General features: G+C 43.9%; 2 protein-coding genes, 1 long non-coding RNA gene and 1 pseudogene across 3 annotated transcripts in view; 2 read left to right on the top strand and 2 right to left on the bottom strand.

The window, feature by feature from the left end:
* ACSS1 (acyl-CoA synthetase short chain family member 1) overlaps positions 1 to 9181 on the top strand; it is a 58462-nt gene extending 49281 nt beyond the window's left edge. Inside the window, exons 13-14 of the mRNA XM_072793623.1 lie at positions 250 to 368; positions 8396 to 9181. Coding sequence (XP_072649724.1) covers positions 250 to 368; positions 8396 to 8575 — 299 coding nt within the window. The 3' untranslated portion in view covers positions 8576 to 9181. The remainder of the gene's footprint in view (positions 1 to 249; positions 369 to 8395) is intronic.
* On the bottom strand, positions 3167 to 5883 carry LOC140613740 (small ribosomal subunit protein eS25-like; annotated as a pseudogene).
* On the bottom strand, positions 6607 to 17031 carry LOC140614358 (uncharacterized). The gene is made up of 3 exons (XR_012015252.1): positions 16364 to 17031; positions 15410 to 15459; positions 6607 to 8446 (listed from the first exon to the last, which is right to left on the bottom strand). It is a non-coding gene; the product is annotated as an uncharacterized lncRNA (long non-coding RNA).
* Positions 17032 to 17916: 885 nt separating this feature from the next.
* APMAP (adipocyte plasma membrane associated protein) overlaps positions 17917 to 24835 on the top strand; it is a 33629-nt gene continuing 26710 nt past the window's right edge. Inside the window, exon 1 of the mRNA XM_072793624.1 lies at positions 17917 to 18087. Within this exon, the coding sequence (XP_072649725.1) occupies positions 17996 to 18087 (92 nt within the window). The 5' untranslated portion in view covers positions 17917 to 17995. The remainder of the gene's footprint in view (positions 18088 to 24835) is intronic.

A 24835-nucleotide genomic window follows, 5' to 3' on the forward strand; every position in this document is an offset into this window, starting at 1 on the left:
CTTATCTACATGTGGGCTTCACTGGGATGTTCAGAGAGCTGTTAGAATTGTTTCCATTTAGAGAAAAGAATGACTTCCCACTTTGAATGAAACAAATTCATCTTTAGGGCTGCAACTAGAAGTGGCAACTGCTACAAGTTGCCAACATATGATTTAAAGATCCTTAAGATTTTTTATAACTGTCTACAATGCTCTGCTTTGGGAGATGGTTCGGTGTGGAACACACCCTGAAAGTTTGATTCCTTTCAGGTGCATTTGCCTTCATCGTGTTGAAGGACAACACAGGTGACACAGATGCAGTGGTGAAGGAGCTCAAGTCAGCAGTGGCCACCAAGATTGCCAAGTATGCTGTGCCCGATCAGATTCTGGTGAGTGGCACCTGCTCCTAGGTGTGATGGCGCTGCTCGTTATAAGCCGCCTCCTCTATTTCCCACAATTAACAAACAATAGTGATCCCTTCCATCAGCAGCAAAATGGATATTAGCTATTAGGTTTCCTGGGATGTAGGTGGGGATGGTGAGCTGCTGTATCCTCAGATGGGAGGAGGGGGTGGCCAGAAGGCCTCACAGCAAACATTTGTACAACTCACCTGTTAAGAGGATCATGCTGGACAGGATTAGGTGCTCCCTTTGGCATGTGGAGGCTAGTTATAGGAGCTGGGCTAGGTAGTGAAGAAAATTAGAGATTTTATTTACTTTTTTAAAAGTTTTTATTTAAATCCAGTTAAGATATCATGTAATATTAGTTTTAGGTGTACAATATAGTGATTCAACACTTCCATACATCACCTGGTGTCTGGTGTTCATCATAACCAGTGCACTCCTTCATCTCTATCATCTATTTCATCTACCCACCCCCCCCACCCCTCTGCACCTCCCTTCTGGTAATCAGCAGTTTGTTTTCTATAATTAAGAGTCTGTTTCTTGGTTTATCTCTCTTTTTTTCCCCCTTTGCTCATGTATTGTTTCTTAAATTCAACATATGAGTGAAATCATATGGTTTTTGTCTTTCTGATTTGTTTAGCATATATTGTCTAGCTCCATGCATGTTGTTGCCAGTGGTAAGATTTCATTCTTTTTTATGGCTGGGTAATACTCCATTGGATATATATATACCACATCTTCTTTATCCATTCATCAGTTGATGGACACTTGGGCTGCTTCCATATTTGGCTATTGTAGATAATGCTGTTCTAAATATCTAAGGATGCATGTACTCCTTTGAATTAGTGTTTTTGGCTTCTTTGGGTAAATACCTAGTAGTGTGACTGCTACATTGTAGGGTAGCTCTATTTTTAACTTTTGAGGAACCTCCACAGTTTTCCAGAGAGGCTGTACCAGTTCACATTCCCACCAACAGTATAAGAGGGTTCCCCTTTCTCCATATCCTCACCGACATCTGTTGCTTCCTGTGTTCTTGAGTTTGGCCATTCTGACAGGTTTGAGGTGATACCTCATTGTAATTTTGATTTGTATTTCCCTGATGATGAGTGATGTTGAGCGATGTTGAGCATCTTTTCACGTGTCTGTTGACCATCAATCAGTACTGTCTTCTTTGCAAAAATGTCTATTCATGTCTTCTGCCCATTTAATTGGATTGTTTTTTGGGTGTTGAATTTAATAAGCTCTTTATAGATTTTGGATACTAGCCCTTTATCAATTCATCTGCAAATATCTTCTCCCATTCTGTAGGTTGCCTTTTAGTTTTGTTGTTTCCTCCACGGTGCAGAAGCTTTTAAGTCCCAATAGTTTATTTTTGCTTTTGTTTCCCTTGCCTCAGGAGACCTATCTAGACAGAAGTTGATGTCAAAGAGGCTGTCTGTGGTCTCTTCTTGGATTTTTATAGCTTCAGGTCTCCCATTTAGGTTTTTAATCCATTTTAATTTATTTTTGTGTCTGGTGTAAGGAAGTGGTACGGTTTCATTCTTTTGCATGTTGCTGTCCAGTTTTCCCAACACTATTTGTTGTAGAAGTGGTCTTTTTCCCACTGGATATTTGTCCAAGATTGCTTTGTCAAAGACTAACTGACCATATGGTTGTGAGTTCACTTTGAAGTTTTTGATTCTGTTCCATTGATCTGTGTGTCTATTTTTGTGCCAGTGCCTTACTGTTTTGATCACTACAGCTTTGTAATATAACTTCAAGTCCAGAACTGTGATGCTTCCAGCTCTGCTTTTCTTTTTGAAGGTTTCTTTGGTTATTGGGGTCTTTTGTGGTTTCATACAAATTTTAGAATTATTTGTTCTAGTTCTTGTGAAAAATGTTGGTATTTTGGTAGAAATTGCATTAAATGTGTGTAGTTGCTTTGGGTAGTACAGACATTTGAACAATATTTGTTCTTTCAATCCATGAGCATAGAAGGTCATTCCATTTGTGTGTCATGTTCAGTTTCTTTCATCAGTGTTTTATAGATTTCATAGTACAGATCTTTTACTTCTTTGGTTAGGTTTATAACTAGATATCTTACTGTTTTTAGTGCAATTGTAAATATGATTGATTGCTTGATTTCTCTTTCTGATGCTTAATTATTGGTGTATAGAAGTGTCTATATTGATTTTATATCCTGCAACTTTACTGAATTCATGTATCAGTTTTAGCAGCTCTTTGTTGGGAGTCTTTTGGGTTTTATATAGAGTATCATGTAAGCTGCAAATAGTGAACATTTTACTTCTTGCTGATTTGGATATCTTTTATTTCTTTTTATTTCTGATTGCTATGGCTAGGACTTGCAGTACTGTGTTAAATAACACTGGTCAGAGTGGACATCCCTGTCTTGTTCTTGACTGTAGAGGAAAAACTCTCAGTTCCCCCCCATTGAGAATGATACTAGCTGTGGGTTTTTTGTAAGTGGCCTTTATAATACTGAGGTATGTTCCCGCTAAACCTACTTTGTTGAGGATTTTTATCATGAATGTACTGTACTTTATCAGATACTTTTTCTCCACCTGTTGAAATCATTTGGTTTTTATCCTTTATTAATATGGTGTATCAAAAAAAAATATGGTGTATCACGTTGACTGACTTGCAAATATTGAACCACTCTTGCAACCCAGGAATAAATTCCACTTGAACTTGGTGAACAATTTTTTAAAATGTATTTTATTGACAATTTTTGCATCCAAGATCATCAGGGATATTGACCTTTAGTTCTCTTTTTTAGTGGAATCTTTTTTTTTTTTTTTAAAGATTTTATTTATTTATTCATCAGAGGCACACCCAGAGAGAGGCAGAGACACAGGCAGAGGTAGAAGCAGGCTCCATGCAGGGAGCCTGATGTGGGATTCCATCCTGGGACCCCAGGATCATGCCCTGGGCTGAAGGCAGGTGCTCAACTGCTGAGCCACCCAGGTGTCCCATCTTTTTGGGTTTAATAGTTTTATTTTCCAAAATATACAGTTAGCAGGATCTGTTCATGTCTCTTTACCAGCAGCTGGGGTATCTGCACCCTTGGTGTTTCTGGTGTAAATTCCTTGAGCTCTGTACTTTGTAACCAGTTTTTAATGAGTCCTTTACTAAGAAGCTTTTGAAGGACTGCCCTGGCCAGGGAACCTCAAATCTTGAGTCTCTCAGAGACAATAGCTAGAGTTTATAATAAGCTATAGTTGCAAACTTCTTTACAGAGATTGTCATATGTCTTATTTTCAAACAATACCAGGTTATTGAGCTTGTTCTGAACTTTGCCTTTAGACTACTACTTCTTTTTGGCCTTACTTCCAGATTTGTTCACTAGGTCTTTTGTCTTTTTTGGCTGACTTTCCACCATCTTTTTTCTTGTTGTTGTCCTTTGGTATCAGGGTAATGCTAACCTCATAGGATTTGGAAGTTTTCCTTCCTTTTCTATTTTTTGGAATAATTTGAGAATAGCACTAACTCTTCTTTAAATGTTTGGTAACATTCGCCTGTGAAGCCATCTGGGCCTGGACTTTTGTTTGTTGAGAGTTTTTTTTTTTTTTAATTTTTATTTATTTATGATAGTCACAGAGAGAGAGAGGCAGAGACATAGGCAGAGGGAGAAGCAGGCTCCATGCACCGGGAGTCTGATGTGGGATTCGATCCCGGGTCTCCAGGATCACGCCCTGGGCCAAAGGCAGGCACCAAACCGCTGCGCCACCCAGGGATCCCTGTTGAGAGGTTTTTGATTACTGATTGAATTTCTTTGCTGGTTATCAGTCTGTTCAAATTTTTTTTTCTACTGTATCAGTTTTGGTAAGTTTTTAGGAATTTATCCAATTTTCTGGTTGTCCAATTCGTTTACATATAAGTTTTTCATGATATTCTTATAATGTTGTTTGTATTTCTGTGGTGTTGGTTATTATTTTATTCTTATTTGTGATTTTATTTATTTGGGTCCTTCTTTTTTAGGCTGGCTAGAGGTTTATTGATTTTATTAATTTTTTCCAAAAGCCAGCTCCTGGTTTCATTGACCTGTTCTAGTATTTTTTTAGTTTCTATATCATTTCTTTGTGTTCTAACCTTTATTATTTTCTTCCTTTTGCTGGTTTTAGGCTTCATTCTTCTTTTTCTAGCTTCTTTGGGTTTAAGGTTAGGTGGTTTATTTGGGACTTTTACTGTTTCTTAAGGTAGGCCTATATTGTTAGATACTTATTTCTTAGGACTGCCTTTGCTGTATCCCAAAGGTTTTGGACTGTTCATGTTTTTGTTTTCATTTGTTCCCCATGGTTTTTAAAAAATTTCTTCTTTGATTTCCTAGTTGACCTATTCGTTGTTTCATAGTGTTGTTTAACCTCCATGTATTTGTGATTTTTCCAAAATTTTTCTTGCGATTGATCTCTAGTTTTATACTGTTGTGGTAAAAAAGTGTACGTGGTATGATTTCAGTTTTTTTGTACTTGTTGAGGCTTGTTTTGTGACCTAATTTGTGATCTATTCTGGAGAATATTCCATGTGCACTTGAAAGAATGTGTATTCTGCTGTTTTAGGATGGAATGTTCTGAATTTATTTGTTAAGTCCCTCTGGTTCAGTGTCAAAGCCACTGTTTTCTTATTGATTTTGTTTAGATGACCTGTACATTGGTGTAAGTGAGATGTTAAAGTCACCCACTGTTATTGGATTTTTATCAATTAGGTTATGTTTATTACTAATTTTTAAAAATATATTTGGGTGCTCCCATGTTGTGGGCATAAATATTTACAATTGTTATATCTTCTTGTTGGATACTCCTCTGTGATTATAGTGTCCTTCTTTGTCACTTGTCACAGTCTTTGTTTTAAAATCTATTTTGTCCAAATAAGTATTGCTACTCCAGCTTTTTTTTGACATCCATTTGCATGATAGATGTTTCTCTGCACCCTCACTTTCAGTCTGCAGGTGTCTTTAGGTCTAAAGTGAGTCTCTTGTTGGCAGTATATAGGTGGGTCTTGTTTATCCATTCTGACACCATATGGCGTTTGATCAGAGTGTTTAGTTGTTTAAATTTGGGGTAATTATTATTTTTTAAAGATTTTATTTGAGCGAGAGCACGTGCATAAGTAGGGGAGAGGAGCAGAGGCAGAAGAGGGAGAAGCAGACTCTCCTCCCTGAGCAGAGAGCCCAAAGTGGGGCTGGATCCCAGGACCCTGAGATCATGACCTAAGCCAAAGTCAGATGCTTAACTGACTGAGCCACCTCGGAGCCCCAATTCAGAGTAATTATTGATAGATATATATTTATTGCTATTTTATTACTTGTTTTGTCATTTATTGAGATTTTCTGATTCTTTGATTTTTGTCATGTTTGGTCTCACCTTTGCACTTAAGGAGTCCCTTTTAAAGTTAAAAATAGAGCTACCTTACAACCCAGCAATTGCACTACTAGATATTTATCCAAAGGATACAAACAGTGATTTGAAGGGGAACATACACCCCAACTCTTTATAGCGGCCATATCCACAATAGCCAAAATATGGAAAGAGCCCAGAAGTCCACTGACAGATGAATGGATAAACATGTGGTATATATACACAATGAGATATTACTCAGCCATCAAAAAGAATGAAATCTTGCCATTTGCAATGATGTGGATGGAACTGGAGGGTATTAGGCTAAGAAATAAGTCAGAGAAAGACATTGATTTCACTCATGTGGAATTTAAGAAACAAAACAGATGAACTTAGGGGAAGGGAAGGAAAAATAAGATGAAGATGGGGAGGCAAACCATAAGAAACACTGAACCCAAGGAAACAAACTGAGGGTTGCTGGAGGGGATGTGGATGGGGGGAAGGGGTAGTAACTGGGTGATGGGCATTAAAGAAAGTACTTGATATATAATGAGCACTGGGTGTTATATGCAACTAAATTCTATCCTGGTAAACCAATAATACAGTATATGTTAACTAAATTGAATTTTAAATAATTAAAAGAAAAAAAAAGAGTCCCTTTTAATATTTCTTGCGTGGCTGGTTTAGTGTTCACAAACTCCTTTAGTTTTTGTCTGGTAAACTATCTCTTTTTCTGTTCAGAATGACAGCCTTGCTGGACAGAGTATACTTGGCTGCAGATTGTTCCCATTCAGCACTATGAACATATCATGCCACTTTCTTCTGGCTTGCCAAGTTTCTATGGAGTAATCTCCAGCGAGCCTTATGGCTCTTACCTTGTAAACGAAGGATTTTTTTTCTTGATGCTTTATTTTTTTTTATTTTTTATTTTATTATTATTTTTTTAAATTTTCTTTTTTTTTTTTTAATTTTACTTACTTATGATAGTCATACAGAAAGAGAGAGGCAGAGACACAGGCAGAGGGAGAAGCAGGCTCCATGCACCAGGAGCCCGATGTGGGATTTGATCCCGGGTCTCGAGGATTGCGCCCTGGGCCAAAGGCAGGCGCCAAACTGCTGCGCCACCCAGGGATCCCTCTTGATGCTTTTAAGATTTTTCTCTACCACTATATTTTGCAGGTTTAATTATAGCATGTTAGTGCTGGCCTGTTTTTGTTGAATTTGTTGGGAGTTCTCTGTGCCTCCTGATCTGGATGTTTGTTTCCTTCTCTAGCTTAGGGAAGTTTTTTGCTATTATTTCTTCAAACAAATTTTCTGCCCCCTTTTTTCTCTCTTCTTCTGGGACTCCTATAATACAAATGTTATTACATTTGTTGGTGTCACTGAGTTCCTGAAGTCTGTTCTCGTTTCTTAATTTTTTCTTTTGTTCAGCATATTTTCCACTATTTTGTCTTCTAGGTCACTGATTTGGTTACTTTGCTTCTTCCAGTCTGCTGTTAATTGTATCATGCCTTTCCAATCTTGTGTATTGCATTCTTCATCTAGGATTCTTTTTTAACTCTTTTATTTCTGTGGTAAAGTTCTCATTGAAGTCTTCTATTCTTTCTCAAATCTAGTGAGTATCCTTATGATTGTCTCTTTAAAATCTACATCACACATTACTTATATCTGTTTCATTTAGATTTCTGGCTGTGGCCTTATATTATTTCATTTGGGATAAATTCTTCCATCCTCTCATTAGTGTAAGTCTCTATCTTCTAAAAATTAGAGATTTTAACTAAAGAAACATGTGGAAAGTGCCAGCTTTCCCCAGCCCGTGTGGTTTCTGAACACATCTCCTGATGTCAGTGCAGGAGATATTGCCAGACCCCTTTCTGAGGGAATCTGTGTTGGAGTTGGGTCTGGGGAAGAATGGGGCCACCTTTCTAGCCCCATTAGGTTTCCATTCCTCTTTGTTAACACTTCCCCCACAGCCTTCCTTGGTTCAGAGGTGGCCCTCTGAGGTGGGAGCAGCCTCAGCCTTACCTGGTGTGATACAAAGTCAAGCTGTTGGCCTGGACCAGAGTTTCAGGGAGACTTGAGCTCCCCTAGGTGAACCAACCCTTTCAAAAGATGAGTAACTGTTCAATGAGCCCCAAACACAGCTCTTAGCGTATTGCTCTTGACATAAAAGAGGCTGTGGTTGTATGAAAATGTTAAATGTAAACTGTTCAAATGCTGAACAAGACAACGTTTTTCTCTAAAGTAGCTCTTATGTCAGCAAAAAGCAGTGTTGGTTCAGGCCCGTAGGCGGAGACAAGTTGCCATGGCCTGTGTTTGGTTCTTTTGCTACCTGGGAGCCCTCAGCAATGTAGGAAACGGAAGACAGAGGTATTGGCAGTGAGGTAACCACGGTATGGGCAGACCCTGCCTGAATGAGGGCTTCAGCAAAATCTAACATATGGTTGATTCTGACCTTCAGGTAGATTTCAGTTTATGTCCAGATTTGTGGGAAGATAAAACCAGAAATCACAGACCCCCATGATCTCTGGGGTGAGTCGGGCACCTCAGTCATTCATTACTGAGTTCTTAGTGAGGGTGTCATCTGCTGGGCAGAGCCCTTCTTATCCCAACACACTTGGATGCTGCAGGGAGTCTGGGCACCACCCAAACTTGAATGGTGCACCCCTTCCTTTCCAGGTAGTGAAGCGTCTTCCAAAGACTCGGTCTGGAAAAGTCATGCGGAGGCTCCTGAGGAAGATAATCACAGGCAGAACTCAAGATCTGGGGGACATCACCACCCTGGAGGACCCCAGTGTCATCACAGAAATCCTGAGTGCCTACCAGAAATACAAAGACAAGCAAGCTTCCTCTCAGTGAGGAGCTCTGGTCAAGACCCAGTGTCCACACCCCTAACAGAATGTAGCTCTCAGATTTGCTTATTTCCTGCTATCTCAGAAGCAGTACTCTCCAGAGCATAACCCATACTGCCCCAATGTGAAGCCTATGCTAAGCCTTGCCTTCTTTCTGCTGAGAACCATGAAGAGGTACTATCAGACATGCTTATTAGCATTTGTTCCCCTTGTCCCAAATTTGGTTTCCTGGAATGAAAAGCCATGGTCATCTCCATTTCTGTTGCCTCCAGACAGCACAGGAAGGTGAAAAGCCTGGTAAAGCATGTCTGCTTAGATCACAGAACTAGAAGCAATGTTTTTTTCCGGATGTTTCTAGATACAAAAAGGCAGAAATTTTATTTTTATACTTTTATAATTTTGGAAGAATGTGCAAATACACACATGTAGTGTGTAGATTTATATGTACATGTTCTTCGTAACATTTAGAGTTATGAAAATCTCCTTTTGTGCCTTTGCTTATGGGGAAATATGGAGGTCAGAGGATGAATTTTTAATGTTTGGCATACTAAGGAATCTGTATTGGAAATGTCTGTATCTCTGTCTAAATATAGCTATCTTGATAACTTTCAAACTTGTAGTATCCTTTTTTTGATACATTTCTATTTCCTTTGGTTTATGTGTAATGAAACCTAACTCTTAAAAGTGAGGGTATGAATGAGCTCTGATTTTAGCTCTAGAACCATTCATGTATTGTTTCTCCAAGCTAAGATGTGGAAAGATTTCCCTCTCCATCTTGGATACCTTGGAGGTCAACATGCTCCACATATGTGGGGATGTTAAGGGGAAGCCCACGAAAACTCAAGTGACTCCTTGTTAGGGCACTAATTTGGCTAGAAATGGGTCTTTCAAAACTGCCTGTCCTTCATTCTGTGGTTGGTGTGGGAAGAACCACAGATGTTCAAGGATGAGACTTGCAACTCTGAATCAAGGCTTTTTAAAGTATGCCTTAAGTCATCTGAACCTTAGCAAGTGGACATAAATCATTAGGTTGCAAAGTGTTTCTTTACTAGCCAAGCATGCAGGGGCCAATGGCATGAAGTACAGGTGAAGGCAGCCTACTGAGCTGGGTCCTTGGGAACAGGAAAAGGTTGTCCTTATCTATACCCCATATTATATGGTGCCTTGCAGCTGTGGAGGTGTTCACGGGGTGTCTGGGGTACTGAACACCTATTATGGGTCATAGCTGTGCTTGCTTCTCTGATTAGGTGAGTATGCCTGTGACCAACAGGATGGCTATTAGCTGTAGCCCACAGATATAGAGAGTGATGATCTGCTGTCTGTTGCAAAGCAATAAGCAGTGCTTAGCAACACAGAATCATGCATTTGGACCTACCGCATATGTGGTGGACCTGGCTGACTGTGGTTATGACACTATTTATGAAATGGCTTGGACATAAACTTGGACAGTCACCAGGGCAGTACAAATAAAGTTTTATTTTGTTCACTCTCTTCTTTCTGTGGTGATGTTTTGATCAAATAATGCTCCTGTTGTGGCTGAATATGATCCTAAGGACAAAACTGGAAGGGGCCTATTCATTCAAAAGAGAACACTAAAAAATCCACTGGGGAGGAAATTCATTACAGGGAAGAAATATACACTCAGAACTCACTTATCTCAGATTGTTACTTGGTAAACCTACCTGTGTCTAGATTGCTGTGCATCCAATACATTAGTTATATGTAGCACTTTAGGTGTAAGTAAAAAAATATATATGTAGAATGGAATAAAATATTCTGTTCCACAATGCCAGTAGCCCCAGTTCATATGTTCAGTAGCACATGGCCAAAAGCTAACAGATTGGACAACAGCATTCCCATCACAGAGTTCTGGTGGTGGGTGCTAGTCTGGAACACCGACAAGAACGAGGAAGCAGAAACAATCTTGGTGTCACAGACTGCATCCGTGAGCAGCATAGGCTTGCCTGAGAGACATCCCATGATGCAGAGTTATCCTTTTTTTAGATGTGGGTAGATGAGGTTTATGTCCTTCACTGACCAGAAAAGATGATTTTAGGAGAATAGCACTGAACTGGTGTGGTGGCAGGTGGGATATGAGAGGCCCCAGTCTGGGTGGCTCCCAAAGACTGGACCAACTGCTGCATATAAAATGAGCTGGGAATGGCTGTGCCCAGGGACAGGGTCTGCTCTTGTGCTCTGGAGATGGTGGCAGGAAGACGGGGGGGGGGGGGGGGGGGGGGGGGGGGGATATCCAGGGGCCTGAGCCAATGCATGGAAAGGCAACTCACTGTGCAGAGACGTTTTTGATTCCAGGATGTGGTGGGGTATCATGGTATGATTACTCTCTTACAGGAATAGTCTGTAGCCACAAGACAGGATGTGGAGGCTTTTGGCTGCCCTGGGGGCAGGGCCTATTTGAGAACAGAATAGCACAGAAAAAAATGGGAGCCTGGAGGGAGAGGTGCACAGGCTAGTCAAGCTGTATCAGGCCTGCCCTGACCCCAACATCACTTTTTGCTCTGGATTTTCTGTCATAAATGAGATATCCTGACAAAGACCAAGTCAGGGCCATGGAGAAACAGAAGAGCAGGCAGCTACAGTGAAAGCAAAGAGGAGACATCTGATGGCATGGAAACATACAGGGTTGGATTGGGATCCAGAGACAGCTAATCTCAGTGTTCATTGTGTCTCCAGGCCAGCATGAACTTGTTAATAACCATAAATCCCAGAGGCAAATTCTATTCAGATTCAGAAAAGAAGCAGTATGGGGTATCTTTGAAGAATAACTCTCATTTAGAGTAGCTAAAAGAAAACAAAAGTTGTGCTCAAAGGGAAAATTCAGCTTTTCAACATAATTCCTAAAGGGAAAATGTCCCTGTTAAATCTAAAAACGGAAAAAAGAAATCATGGCTAATGTTCATGACATAAGTGCACAGTGTTTATCTAAAGAGGAGTTATGAGCTGATCAGGTGCACACTCATCCCTAGTTTATCCAGAGCAGTGAGTTCACGGTGCAGACAAAAGAGTGTGAATTCTCACTGTTTCCTGGGCCTGAGTGATGAGAGGAGATTCGGCTGTGGAATTAATGTGAGCTCTTAGTCCTGCAGGGCTGATTTGCACCCACTGCACCAACCACCTTCAGGATACCCAACATGAAAAGAGCAGCAGCAATGGTCACACTGCTGGGCACTGTGTGTAAGGAAGCCCTGAGAAGGTTCTGGATTCTATCCCCTCATCTCCTCTGTGCATGGCCCTCTGAGGCAGAGGTGGGGAGAGGCACAGCTGGGGTGTGGCTGGAGCTTCTCTGGCTCCACTCTTGATCCCTGAGCTCAAACCAAAGGTGTGGCCCCTTTTCCAAGAGCTTTGAAGAATATCAGTGGCATTTAATTTTTATTATTATTTTTTTAAGGTACTTTACTGTTGACCTCTGAGTAGGTCTATGAACTGGTATCCTGGCTAGGCCAAGAGGAAGCTTTCTTGAGACAGTGTTTTTGGAGGAGTGGTGATGGGTGATGCCAACTTGAGTTTTAGTGACCTCTCACTGGAGTTTCCCTTCACCACTTTGGGGATTTTGCTACATAACAGGATTAAATCAAGCAAATATGTAATTTCTGGGTCTGTGAATACGACGTTTCTTTGGCTTTTGTAGTATTATTATTTTTTGTTGTTATTGACTAGATTTTATTCATCCTGTTTGGGCTCTTTATTCATCCAGGCTTCTTGGATCTGTAGCTTGATATCCATCTTAATCAGTTTTGGAAATACCTCAATCATTATCTCCTCAAATATAGTTTTTGCCTATTTGGTTTTCTTTTTTAAGGATCCCAAACTTCCCATATGTTGGAACTTCTCACCTTCTATTTTCTAAATCGCTTACTGCTTTCATCTCCAATGTCTCACCTGACAGCAGAACCTGAGATGAGGGCTTGCATGCAGATGATTTGCTTAGGAATGTGACTCTAGGGACAGGTGTGAGGACTGGAGCTGTGATACAGGAGGAAAACCAAGCAAGCAGGCGCAGTGCTGGGTCAGCCAGCACTGAACCACTGCTCTATCTCACATGATAGAATCACTCAGTAGGAATGTTCATCAGGAGGTCTCTGACCCAACTCAGAACAAGCTGTCTGAAACGTAGCATGGCCTCATAACTTTCTCCTCTGGAACCTGCAGATGCACTCAGGATAAAGTGGGTCTCTTCACTGGGTTCAGCTCCCTGAACCTGTCTCCAAAAAAAGCCCTTTCTACCTGCTGCCCTGGCTTAGAAGTACTGGAGTATCATTTTTGTTCTCTTACCTTACTCTTTGGAGAGAAAAGAGGGGAAGAAAAAAAAAAAAAAAGCCTGTTTCTAAACTCTTTTGCTCAGTTGCCCAGATTCCTCTTCTCCGGGCCTTAAGGATACGGGGACAAGGATGCCCTGAAATTTGTTCCCAATCAGCCATGCAAGAGGCAAGCTGTGACCCTCCAAGCGCACCAACAGGAGGCCTTTGCTAAGTGTGAAGCTGAAGTTCCTGCCTGTACTAGCCTTTATTCCAAACAGCAGAGAAGGAGCTGGTTAGTGCCCCTGGCACCTGCACCAAAGGGTACCAACTATGGCCAAGGAGGTGACAATCCAGTGAGCAAAAATCTGACTCTAAATAAACCTAGAAAGAGCAAAGGGGAAGAAACCTGGGGCTGGCTGTCCTAGGACATCATCAACAAACTGGTAAGTACTGATGAGTTTAGAAAGTCTGTTGGAATAGGTGGCCTGCCAACTTCTTTTGCAGACAGGTTGGGATGTTCTTGGTAAGAGCCACCAACTAGGTAACTATGCCTAGTCTCCTTGCTCCTGCAGACTAAACTGTTGAGCAGCCTTCTGGATGCACAGACATTTTGGGCTGATTCTTTCCCAAAGGACATCATCTCAGCCCAACCACACATCTCTGTATTCCTGAGTCAAGGAAACACCTCACTCTTATAAGTTTGCATACGTTTGCTCAAAAAGGCAGAGCAGAAATTGTCTGAAGGGAAATAACTAGCTGCTTTCAAGAAATGGTTTCTGGGTGTAACGAAATGTGATTGACAAGTGACTTGTGCCAACCAGGAAATGTCAGTGCTAACATTCCCAAGGAAGCAATGAAGCAGATGAGCTCACTTCCCAACAGAGGTAACAATAATGAATGCTCATGTCCGTGTCCATGCAGATGCTGACTGGCCAATGTCTCTCCTACTGAGCACCTTTTCTTACCAAGTCAGGGTTGACCTTAGCATCCTCATTTAGGTAATTAAGGCAGTTTTCTCCAGTCAACTTATTTATAATCTTTACCTCTCCCCCTGCCTGCTTTTCACTGGGGCAGACATCAGAGTGGCAGCCTGCCCTGCTCATGCCTATGCTGCCTGGTCTCTGCTCTTGTTCCTCCCTGCCCTGTATGTGCAGTAGAATGTGGGATCCTGTCTTCTAACACAGCAATCAGACTTGAGCACCTCACCAAAGTTGGAAATATCAGAGTCTCAGTCCAGGGAGCTGGACTTAAGACAAAGAGACTGTAGTTAGCTGGTGGGATACCCAAAACAGGAAGTCATGGAGACCTGGGCTTGAGGCAACAATTTTCTGACATGGGGGCATGTCCAAGTGGACACTGCTGACACAGCAGATGGGATACATTCAGGTACAAGCACAAAGTGCTCAGCTGACCAGACCTTAGATGCCCAAGGGGTTGTTTTCCTCATGTAACCCAGAAGCCCAGGGGTATGTGTTTGCTGGCATGGGTCAGCAGCCTAGGTTTTCTGTTCTCGGTGTATTGTCTTTTCGACTTCAGGGTGATTTCCTACAGTCACAAGATGCTACTGCCATTCTAAGCATAACTGTAGGGTTCAGAGCAGAAGAAAGGGCAGGACCCTCTCTCTCCTTTTTATTGGAAAACCAGGAACTTTTCCTAGATGCCAAAAGAAACCCTAGATTTTAACTTTTAACTCAAGGCCAGAATCTAACCTGTGACCACCTTAGCTTTAACAGCTGGAAATGTGACACTGTATCCAGCTATAATAGAGGGCAGCAAAGAAGATGGGCAGCGACATAAAAAGGCTTGCCACAGAATCACAGAGGGATGAAGAGAAAAACAAAACAAAACAAAACAAAACCACACAGCGAGGTATCAGGGATACTTAGAGGAAGACCTTCTGTTTATCCAGGTCCTCATACCAGTCCCTGTGAGGCCAGGCTGTATTTTCTGTGTTGGAGTTCCACGAGATACCCTCATATCCTTCTGATAAGTCCCTCCTTCATCTTAAGTGGGCTTTTGTAGATCTCCGTGTCTGGCAACTAGATGATCTCTAAGATACTTTTTCTACTCTGAACAAGCTACTCTACGTTCTCTCACTTTACACTCTCCACTGTCCCACCTGAGCTGACACCAGACTTTCCCATCACAACACAACAACTTCGTTTGAAGCCTGTCTGGAGCAAGTCACTCCTGTTCTCCTGGATTCAGGGCAGGGAGAAGGGCTCTGTCTACTGCAGCTCTCCTTCACCTCTTTAGAACACCTTTTAGTTTATTCTTCTTCCTTGACTACTCACAATCTTGCAGTCTACCTTGTCACCCCCATGCTGACCAATCTCTGGATACCCCATGCTTCCCTCTTAGCCTGTTTCTTGTCCTTGTCCATCCCCTCAACCTGCCCATTATAATCTTACTTATCCAAGGCCTGGTTCACAGGTCACTTCCTCCATGAAACCTTCTCTGGGCACTGCTACCTGATGGGACTTATTCTTTGTGGTCCCAATACACTGTGGTTCCTCCATTGCACTGTTTTATAGCAATTATGCTTATCTCCGAGATTATAATATGTATGCACATTGGCTCACCTTATTTCACCTTTGTCACAGCACTTGGTTGAGCACCTGACAGGAGATACCTGCAAAAGAAATGGAAACAACATGGGACTGAGAAAAAGCACTGGACTGAAAATAGGGAGTATTTCTACCTTGAGCTGTGAGGCACACTACTGGCTGCTTGTCCAGCATCAGTGCCTCTCTTTCCATGCTGGAACTGTGATTTGTTGAGATAAATGCCTTCAACATGAGCCAGAGTTTCAGTGCAAGTGGGCCCCATGCCTACTCTCAGGGTGCAGGGGGGTGGCTTCTGGTCGGTGTAGCCCAGTGGCTCACAACCCAACCAGGGGCTATTTTGTCTCCCAGGGGACACAAGGCAATGTCTGGAGACATTATTGATTATCATGACTAGATGCGATGCTATTGGCATCTAGTGGGTGGAGGCCAGGGATGCAGCTAAACATACTGCAGTACACAGGAGAGCTTCTCCCTGCCATCTCTAACAAGGAATTATCTGGCCCAAGATATCAGTGGTGCTGAGGTTGAGAAATCTGGTCTAACCAATTACACAGGTCCCATCTCCCTGCTAAGAACTGGGAGGCAGTGAGGCTGGAGCCTGGGGAGAGAACTGAAATAAATCACAACCAGCAATGTGGATCTCACTGTGAAAAATGGTACTAAACTGTGCCATTCCACAGAAATAATGTAAGCTCAGACCCCTGCATTTAGTTTATTCAGACCACTTGCACCAAGATAAGACAAGCTGATTTCCCAATAACTCAATATGGACTCATGTGTCCCAGGTCTGACTCCTCCAGTGAGTCTCCTAATTACAAATGCTGGCCCATCCCTGCCTAGACCATCTGTCACAAACATTTAACTCAAGGACCCATCCATAACTCCCATTTTTGAGGAGCCTGACAAGTCCTCTGAAATTTCTTTGCTGCAACAAGTTCAATAAACCTAACTTTATTACCATTACTTAACTTTTTGCAGGTATGCTCCTGGCTGTTTTTGGTTGGTGGGCTTTAAAACTGGGCATGGAATACAAATAATTCCAATGCAATGAGCTAAGTCCTATAATTGGGGCATGTTCAAAGTGGTTTAGACTCAAAGATGTTCTGCTTGAGAAATTAGGGGAAGAGTTTTCAGCAAGGATGCTTGAAGTGGGTCCTGAATGAAAAAAGTTTTTTGGCCAAGTGGTGAAGGAAAGCACTTTCACAAGAACGAATAATACAGACGTAGGCAGGGAGGCAGGGACTCAGGAATGAATGGCAAGCGATGCTGATTGGGCGTCTGAGACTCGGGGCGGGAGGCGAGTCCAGATGGGCAGGAAGGGGCCAGCTCAGGCAGCGCTGTCTAAAGGATCCCGGATTCAACAGCTGCTGGTGGTACCGGACAGGGAATCAAAGAGGCTACTGCCAAGGCCTTAACGAATCCGGCCCGGCCGGCCTGGAGTCCCTGCAGAGCTCTTCACTTCCCTCACGCTGGTTCTTCATCTCTCACTGAAAGCGGTCCCGTGCGCTTCTGGTGCCATCTAACACTGAGGAAGGCAATGAATGGCTTGCGCGGTAAGGGGAGCCTCCAAGTGCAATAAGCAAATCAATTCCTAATACTTCATTTCGAACATGCCTTTTCTCAGGACGATGCAGTCCGTGCATTCGGTCTCCTCCCCGGGAGTCCTGCTTCTCCGCAGAATCCCAGGCACGTCTTGGGTCCTCAGTCTGACCAACGCTCTCCCGAGGCCGTGTTACTCCCCTCTCACGTCGTGCTCCACGTCTCGCATTTCCATGACCTCTTAAAGACGATCTCAGGGCTTCCGTGAGGGAGCTCGCCGGGGCCCGCGCAGCGCCCCCAGCTGGCCGAGCTGCCGCCGACACACGACTGCCCCGAGTTTCCTGGACCTCACCTGTCGTGATTAATGGTAGCTTTGCCGTGGCCCGCGTCTACTGCTAGGGCAGCCCTTTACAAACCGCATTAAAGTTCTGTTTTAACGAAAGGCCCTAGTGCTCAACGGCCTTAGTCCACAGCGCAGCATCTGCCCCACGCTTTCCCCTGAACGGGATCCGCCGACTGAGGACCCCGGCGTGCGGCTGGTGTCCCTGCCGCCGCGGGCCTCCGAGAACACGAGCTTGGTACTTTTTGCCCGCCCGGGCGCCCCGGGGCCGCTGTGCTGCAACGCGCGGCGCGGCGCGGTCCTCCGTCGCCCCGGCAGCCCCCGCCGCAGTTCCTCAGCCACCACTCTGGCCCGGCGCCGGCGACGACAGGAGCGCAGGGGCCGAACCGCACGTTCCGGGGCCTCGGAGGCGTCCGCACCGCTCGGGGATCGCTTCTGAGCCCCGCGCCCGGCCAGGCACCCGGCCTCGGCACGCCTACCCCGCGGGGAGAGCCCGGAGCGGTTCCCGGGGGCCACCGAGCCGGCCGCCGGAAAGGGCGGGGCGGTGACGTCAGTTCCGCGCGCGGCGGGGGGCGGCGCGGGGGGCGGCGCGGGGGGCGGCGCGGGGGGCGGCGCGGGGGGCGGCGCGGGGGGCGGCCGGGGGGCGGCGATCCGGCTGGGCCCGCGCGGCTCTCGCTCTGCTGCCCCGGGTCGGCCGTGGGGTCGGCGCTGTTCCTCAGGCCATGAGCGAGGCGGACGGGCTGCGGCAGCGCCGGCCGCTGCGGCCGCAGATCGTCACCGACGACGGCCAGGCCCCCGCGGCCAAGGACGGCAGGTAGGCCGGGGCGGTGAGGCGGGCGGCGGGCGGCGGGCGGCGGGCGGCGGGCCCCACTCCGGCCACGAGGACGCGGTGTCGGCCGTGGGCGCGCTGCAGCCGCCGCCCCCGCGGCCCCCGGCAGAACTCACCCAGCGGAGCGGGAGACGGGCTCAGCGCCGCCCTGCGCCCCTGCGCCCCTGCGCCCCTGCGCCCCGTCCTCGCTCGTTCTCGCTCCCGGGTTCAGAGTCCGTCTCCTCCGCCCCTGCTCCTCCCAGTGTGCGGAGCGGCTGCTCCTTCGCCTGCCCCTAGCTCCTCGCCCCTTCTGTCCCGACCTTCCTGCTGGGTTCCCGGACCCCGGGGTCCGCCGCCTGCCGGGGTCCTAGGGCTTCCCGGCCCCGCGCTCGCGGCCTCCTGCGGAAGCGCCTGGTGCTCCGGGCAGCGCCGGCCTCCGCACCTGCCCACCGCTCGCGGCCGCAGTCCGCAGCGGCTTTCGGGAAAAAGTGAAGAGCGAAAGTGCCCTCGTTAAGCGACTTTTGTGGGAATTCAGGCTTGCAGATTTTTCCTGATAGGGACGAAGAAGCGCAGGAAAGTAGTTGATAAAGAAATCTCAGATTTTTCGCCTTCGCTTCTCCCAACCTTCCAGAATTTAAATACACCATGTTTTGTTAGCTAAAAACCGAAGCAGGATCCTTTTTTTTTTTTTAAATAAATTAATTTTTTATTGGAGTTCAATTTGCCAACATACAGAATAACACCCGGTGCTCATCCCCTCAACGCCCGTCACCCACTCACTCCCACCCCCCGCCCTCCTCCCCTTCCCCCACCCCTAGTTCATTTCCCAGAGTTAGGAGTCTTCATGTTCTGTCTCCCTTTCTGATATTTCCTACCCATTTCTTCTCCCTTCCCTTCTATTCCCTTTCACTATTATTTATATTCCTCAAATGAATGACAACATATAATGTTTGTCCTTCTCCGATTGACTTACTTCACTCAGCATAATACCCTCCAGTTCCATCCACGTTGAAGCAAATGGTGGGTATTTGTCGTTTCTAATGGCTGAGGAATATTCCATTGTATACATAGACCACATCTTCTTTATCCATTCATCTTTCGAGGGACACCGAGGCTCCTTCCACAGTTTGGCTATTGTGGACATTGCTGCTAGAAACATCGGGGTGCAGGTGTCCCGGCGTTTCATTGCAACTGCATCTTTGGGGTAAATCCCCAACAGTCCAAAGCAGGATCCTTAAACATACATTTAAAAAATATACTTATGTACTTAAGTTTCTCTCTTGAATTTTGTCTCCTGAGAATTTTTAGGGAGGACCAAGAGGCCCCATGTAGACCAGCCTCAAAGTTATGGAACTGATTGACTACAGTCAATCAACAATCAACTGATTGATTACAAGTTGATAGAAATATTGGAAATATTTATTGGTGTGCCTAGGGGTGTGGTACATAATAAGGGCTAGTTTTTGTAGGAACAGACTGAATATTCACTAATGATAATGAGAGGACCACATTTGAAGGAAGGCTATCGCAAAGAGGAGCGCTTTGACTTCAGAAAGGCAATTTGCAGAGAAGAGATTTTGGTAATATTTGACCCCTTGGGCCAGTGGAAAGGTAAGGAATATACTGAATAAACTCAGAGGTTTCCAGGGACGGAGGACTTTCAGTGCTCACCCTGGGCAAACCAGGACAAGTTGGTCACTTTACTGGTTGTGGATACTATGAAGACATGGTCTGCTGATGACTGAGGAATCTTTTAGAATGAATATGTAAGGACTGGCAGTTCTTTACCACAGAAACCATGAAAACAAGGCTTTCTCCTACGCTTCTACTGAGAAATGAAAGAGCAACTGGTTGTGAGTTCACCCTGAGGTGCAGGGTGTTGAAAATCAGGGCATATAGCACCTGAGGGCACTTGGGTGGGCCCAACTCCTGGCTGCAGGGCACAGGGGCAGACTTAAGTACATTATTTTTTCAGTTCCTCTGTGGGATTTCTGACTTAATGGCAGGACTAATTGGATGTTTCAGAATCATCATCTGCTGCTGATCTTTTCCACTTTGCCTTTTATAAAACTGTGTTTATATAAGACATTTTCTTGACTTCCCTGTCGATGAACATTGTTCTTATTTTCCTGTGTTAACTAAACTCTTTCTTTTCTTATGTATTTGATCCCGTTTCTATATATCTGTTAATGGTCTCTTTTTTCAAAGTGAGTTCTCACCTTTTCTACTTTTATTATTGTGACACTGTAGTTGTTTTTCTTTTTTCTGATGTAATTCTTTTCTATTTTTCATTTCTCTTGTGATCATTTATTACCTCATTGTCTTCTAGATTTACCTTAAAAGTTGAGGGTTCACCTTAAGCCAGGAAAGCATTGTGTATAGTGAGTGAAGTAAAGCAATCTGAACTATAGAATAAACTTTAGATGAGCTAAGCAGGAAAAAACCCCCATGAACTTGGATGATAAGTTATTCAATCAAGAGAACAGAAGTAGGTCAGTAGATTTTAGTGGAAGAGACACCTAGTGATACTTTAGGTTGTCTCCTGACTCTTGCCATGAAATGTGATGTTAGCTCTGCTTGGCTGCGGAAGTCACTGAGGTCTATGTGAGTGAAGTGGTTTATATAAAGTTAGAGTAATGGAGTCAAAAGAGAAGCAGAAAGGAATGAATAAGGATAGCATTGGCAGCTGGGCAATGACTGAGAAGCATATTCTTAAAATTATGCTTTGGAAACAAGTTTTTATGGCAAAGCTCTTGAATTTTTGTGTTTAAGCTATAATGGGGAATGTGGTCATTAAATCCCTTTATTCAGTGTGGAATATAGATGAGCTAAGCACTTTAACATACTAGTGCAAGCTTATTATTTGGCATCAGTTTCTCCAAATGCTTTATAAACTCTATCAGCATGATTATAATAACACTGATACTCCTTCTCTTTTGGAACATAGTTCAGTCTAGGAAGAGAGAATAGCTGTTTAATGTCTCTATATAAAAGTTAAGGATTGAAGAGTGAATACATTGAAAATTTAGAAGCTACTTTTTCAATAAACTTCTGAAGGATTTTAAGCTAATTAAAAGTCTGTACTACGTTCATTTTCCTTTTCACTTTTTAAGACCGAAAAGTAAGGAAGGCAGGATGGAGAGACAGATGGGACCATCATAAAGTTGTGGTAATGAGGAGTCAGGAATCAATGTTTTCTTCTCAGCCCTCCCCCAAGGTGTGTGTTTCAAATGGCTCTTTTAACTTGTTTCTAACTTGTTTTCATTGCTAAAATGAAGACATCTACAGTCAGGGAGCCCCAGTTTAAAGGAATGTGAGAAACCAACAAATTCAAGGTGCAATCAGTTGAAAGACTGGGGTTGGTGCTGTTTGACCTCCTTAGGTTCCAAGGGTCACCTTGATACCTGGGGCTCTGGTCCATAGGTTTTCCCACAAAATCACAGATTGTTTTTGATCTCATAGAGCCTTCAGTCTACAACTCAAGACCCTGATGTCCTGTGTGCAGAAGGGGATGGAGAACACCTTTTAGGTTTGCCTGGTGAAGTTACAGAGGATTTTGCAAAACATGGCTGAGCCACTAGTAGTTGCCAAATCCTGTTGAGTCACCATGATTGCTCTCTTGCTCTTAGAAATGTAGGAAATTTCAGGGTGCAGATGTCCTCAAGGAGGGCATTGCTTAGGGCACTTCCAAGAGATTGGAGCAAACAACTTGATTTGCCAAACTGCATTTGGAAGGGAAGTTGCCAACCTTCCTGGATGTGTCAGCACAGATTGGAAAGAGACTATGACGAGAATGTGCAGCACTTTGTGAAAATAGATAGGGATACATGGAGTGTCCTTTATTTAAGATAATGTAAGGCAGGTGTGCAGAGGCTGGGGACAAACAGGCAGGAAAAGCAGAATTATAAGTGACTGTGAGTCTGCAGGAATGAACCTTGAGCTAAAATAAATTTGCCCAGAGCTTGGGTACAGAGTCCCATTGCCAGGCAGTCACAGATTCAGATGCCTCCCAGGAGAGCAGCATTCCTGCTACTTATTGTTTATGGAGCACTTTTGATGTTCCAGGCCCTGGTCTTAGCATTGCACGTACATTGGTCACTTTGTTTAGTTCTTATAAAATCTTGCTGTGGTAAGGCCTATGGCAGGTGTGGGGCTGGGAAAAGAGGACCTGTGTATCTGTCTGAAGAGTAGAAAGCCATGAACATCTGCCCCTGCAGCCTTAGGTTTTATGGATATCTGCTTTTTCAAGAGAAGCTGGATACCCAGGTTTTTATGTGAAAACTCCATATTTTTCAGTTATGATAATTAAAGCCATTTTGTGGAGTGACAGTTATGGTTTAGACTAGAGCTTTGCTTTGAGTTTTGGGCACCACATTTTATGGGAAATTTTGACAAACTGAAACAACCAGGAAAGTTCTGCAAGCCCCACCACCATCTGAGGGACACCTGTAGGACTGGAGATTCTTTGACCTAGAAGGGTGGTTGATTGCATGTGTCACTTTCTGGTATCTGCTTATTTACTAGAATATACAGAAGGCAGGAAACCTTTTTTTATTGCTATCCTCCTAAGGCCTTGGATAGTACCTGGCACATGTATATACTTGACTACTAAATGCTGTGTGCGAAGGACTATTAAATGAACTGAAGCTGTGTTGTCTGATGTAGCTACTTGCCGTATGTAGCTATTTAAATTAACTGGACTAATATTAAAAATTCAGTTTCCCATTTGTACTATGTAGGGGGTTTGAGGGATTTGGGGGCAGATCAAGGAAAAAGATGACTGTGAGATGGCAGTGGCACGCACGAGCTTTATTGGGCAACACTTGGACAGGTTTGCATGTGGGAACAGTCTCTCGTGGCAGGAGAGGGGGCCACAGCCCAGGAGGGGGGGGGGAAGGAGAAGAGCCTCTATCCAGGTGAACCTCTGGGGCAGCAGCAGCAATAGCTCAAGGCCTTGAAACTCTTACCAATGGGTAACTATTGTTGCTGAGGTTTACAGAATATGCAAAGCAGACAGTTCATCTAAATGGCTGAAATGTGCCTATTTGACTATTTTTTAAATAACCAGGTATGTGAAAGTTTGAGTTTGGTGCTGGTGGGCCTTTGGAGGTAATGGGTTTCAGCCTGCAGGGAAGAGACAATATAGGGCCAATACATGGAGGCCATCTTTGACTCATTTATGTAACATGCTAGTCCTGTCCCAAAGTGCTCAGCTACCACACAGAGTTAGTGGCTACTGCATTGCTAGCATTGCTGAGAGTTCTGTTGGACAGCACTGCTCAAGGAGTTTAAAGTGGTTGTTTATAAAACCTGACCACAGAGCTTTCCAGTAGAGGCTGTGTCTCATGATCAGCTGGGGCGGGGTGGTGGTGGGGGTTTGTTGATGGACATCCATCACTGGGCAGGGAGTTGGATAGAGTTGGTGTTATCCAGCTGCACATCAGGGACAGCTGGGGAGCACTAGAGAAGATAAAGTGTCCTCAGGTCCACACTGGCCTGCCCAGTCAGAATTTCTGGGCCTTGTTTGAAGTTGCCCCATTCATCTGGTATAGGTGGTTCAGGGACTGGCCACCTTTGGGAGCCCTGGACTGGTTGGCCTCTGAATTTTTCTTCAGCTTTTTAGACTGATTGCAAGAGGGTATTCATTGGAACCCTGGCAGGGATGGGCTCCCAATTTCTGGCTGCCTTTCTAGCCAGAAGCACCCGCTTTCAGTTCTGGCTGGGCTACTTCCTTTGGGGACCAGTGAGCCTTTACTCTTGTGGGGAAGGGGCAGCCAGGTATTCAAGTGGGGTGTCACCATCTGTGAGTTGGATGACTAAATTGAGATTTAAAAAACATATGCAACAGTGTGTGGTATAGGAGAGTTTACAGTTGACAAATGAGAAGGCTGTGTTTATGTAGAATCATGTTAGGTAAGGAAAAGGTAAGGTAGCACAGTGGCCAGAGTGTCACCACTTGTATTGAGGACAGCTCTGTGGTGAAAGATTTTACAGTATGGTTTCCCCTAAGGGACTGCTTCTCTACTGGAGGAGATGGGAGAGGAGTGATTACATCAGCCTCCTTTTAAGGACAGGGACTTCCTTGTTGGACCTTACCCAAATGATTTGTGCAGTCCAGCCACATATTTTCACCATTCGCCTTTGCATTTGTCTCTCTTTGGAATTTTGCTTTTAAAAAAACCACACAATTAGTCATTTCTGTCATTTACACTTGTAAACAGCCTTGCTTTACCATATAGATACTTTGTTATTTCTATTGTATTGGGATTTCAGGACACTTAAAAGAATCACTTGAGTAACTGAGTCCTAGCCTCAGTGGCAGTTTGCATAGTTGAGTCATTGACTTTTTTTTGAACCAGATAAAATTCACACACCACAAAATTCACCCATTTTAAAATGTTAAATTCAGTGGTTTTTAGTATATTCAGAGTTTTGCAACAATCACCACAATCTAAGTTTAGAACACTTTCATCACTGTTAATATTCTTTAAAATTGAGGTGAAATTCACATAATATAAAGTTAACTGCTTTAGAGTATATACAGTTTAGTGACCTATAGTGTTGGGCAGCACTTTCTAGTTTCAAAACTTTTTCATCACTCCATAAGAACATCTTGTACCTATTAAGTTGTCACTCCTTATTTCTCTCTTTCACCCAAATGTCCATCAGTGGATTAGTGGATAAACAAATTGTGATATAGGCATATATCTGAGAAATTGTGTGTTCAGCTCCAGACTACTTTTATCTCAATAAA

Source organism: Canis lupus, chromosome 22, assembly GCF_048164855.1.
Source record: "Canis lupus baileyi chromosome 22, mCanLup2.hap1, whole genome shotgun sequence".
In the NCBI taxonomy this organism is placed as follows: Eukaryota; Metazoa; Chordata; class Mammalia; order Carnivora; family Canidae; genus Canis; species Canis lupus.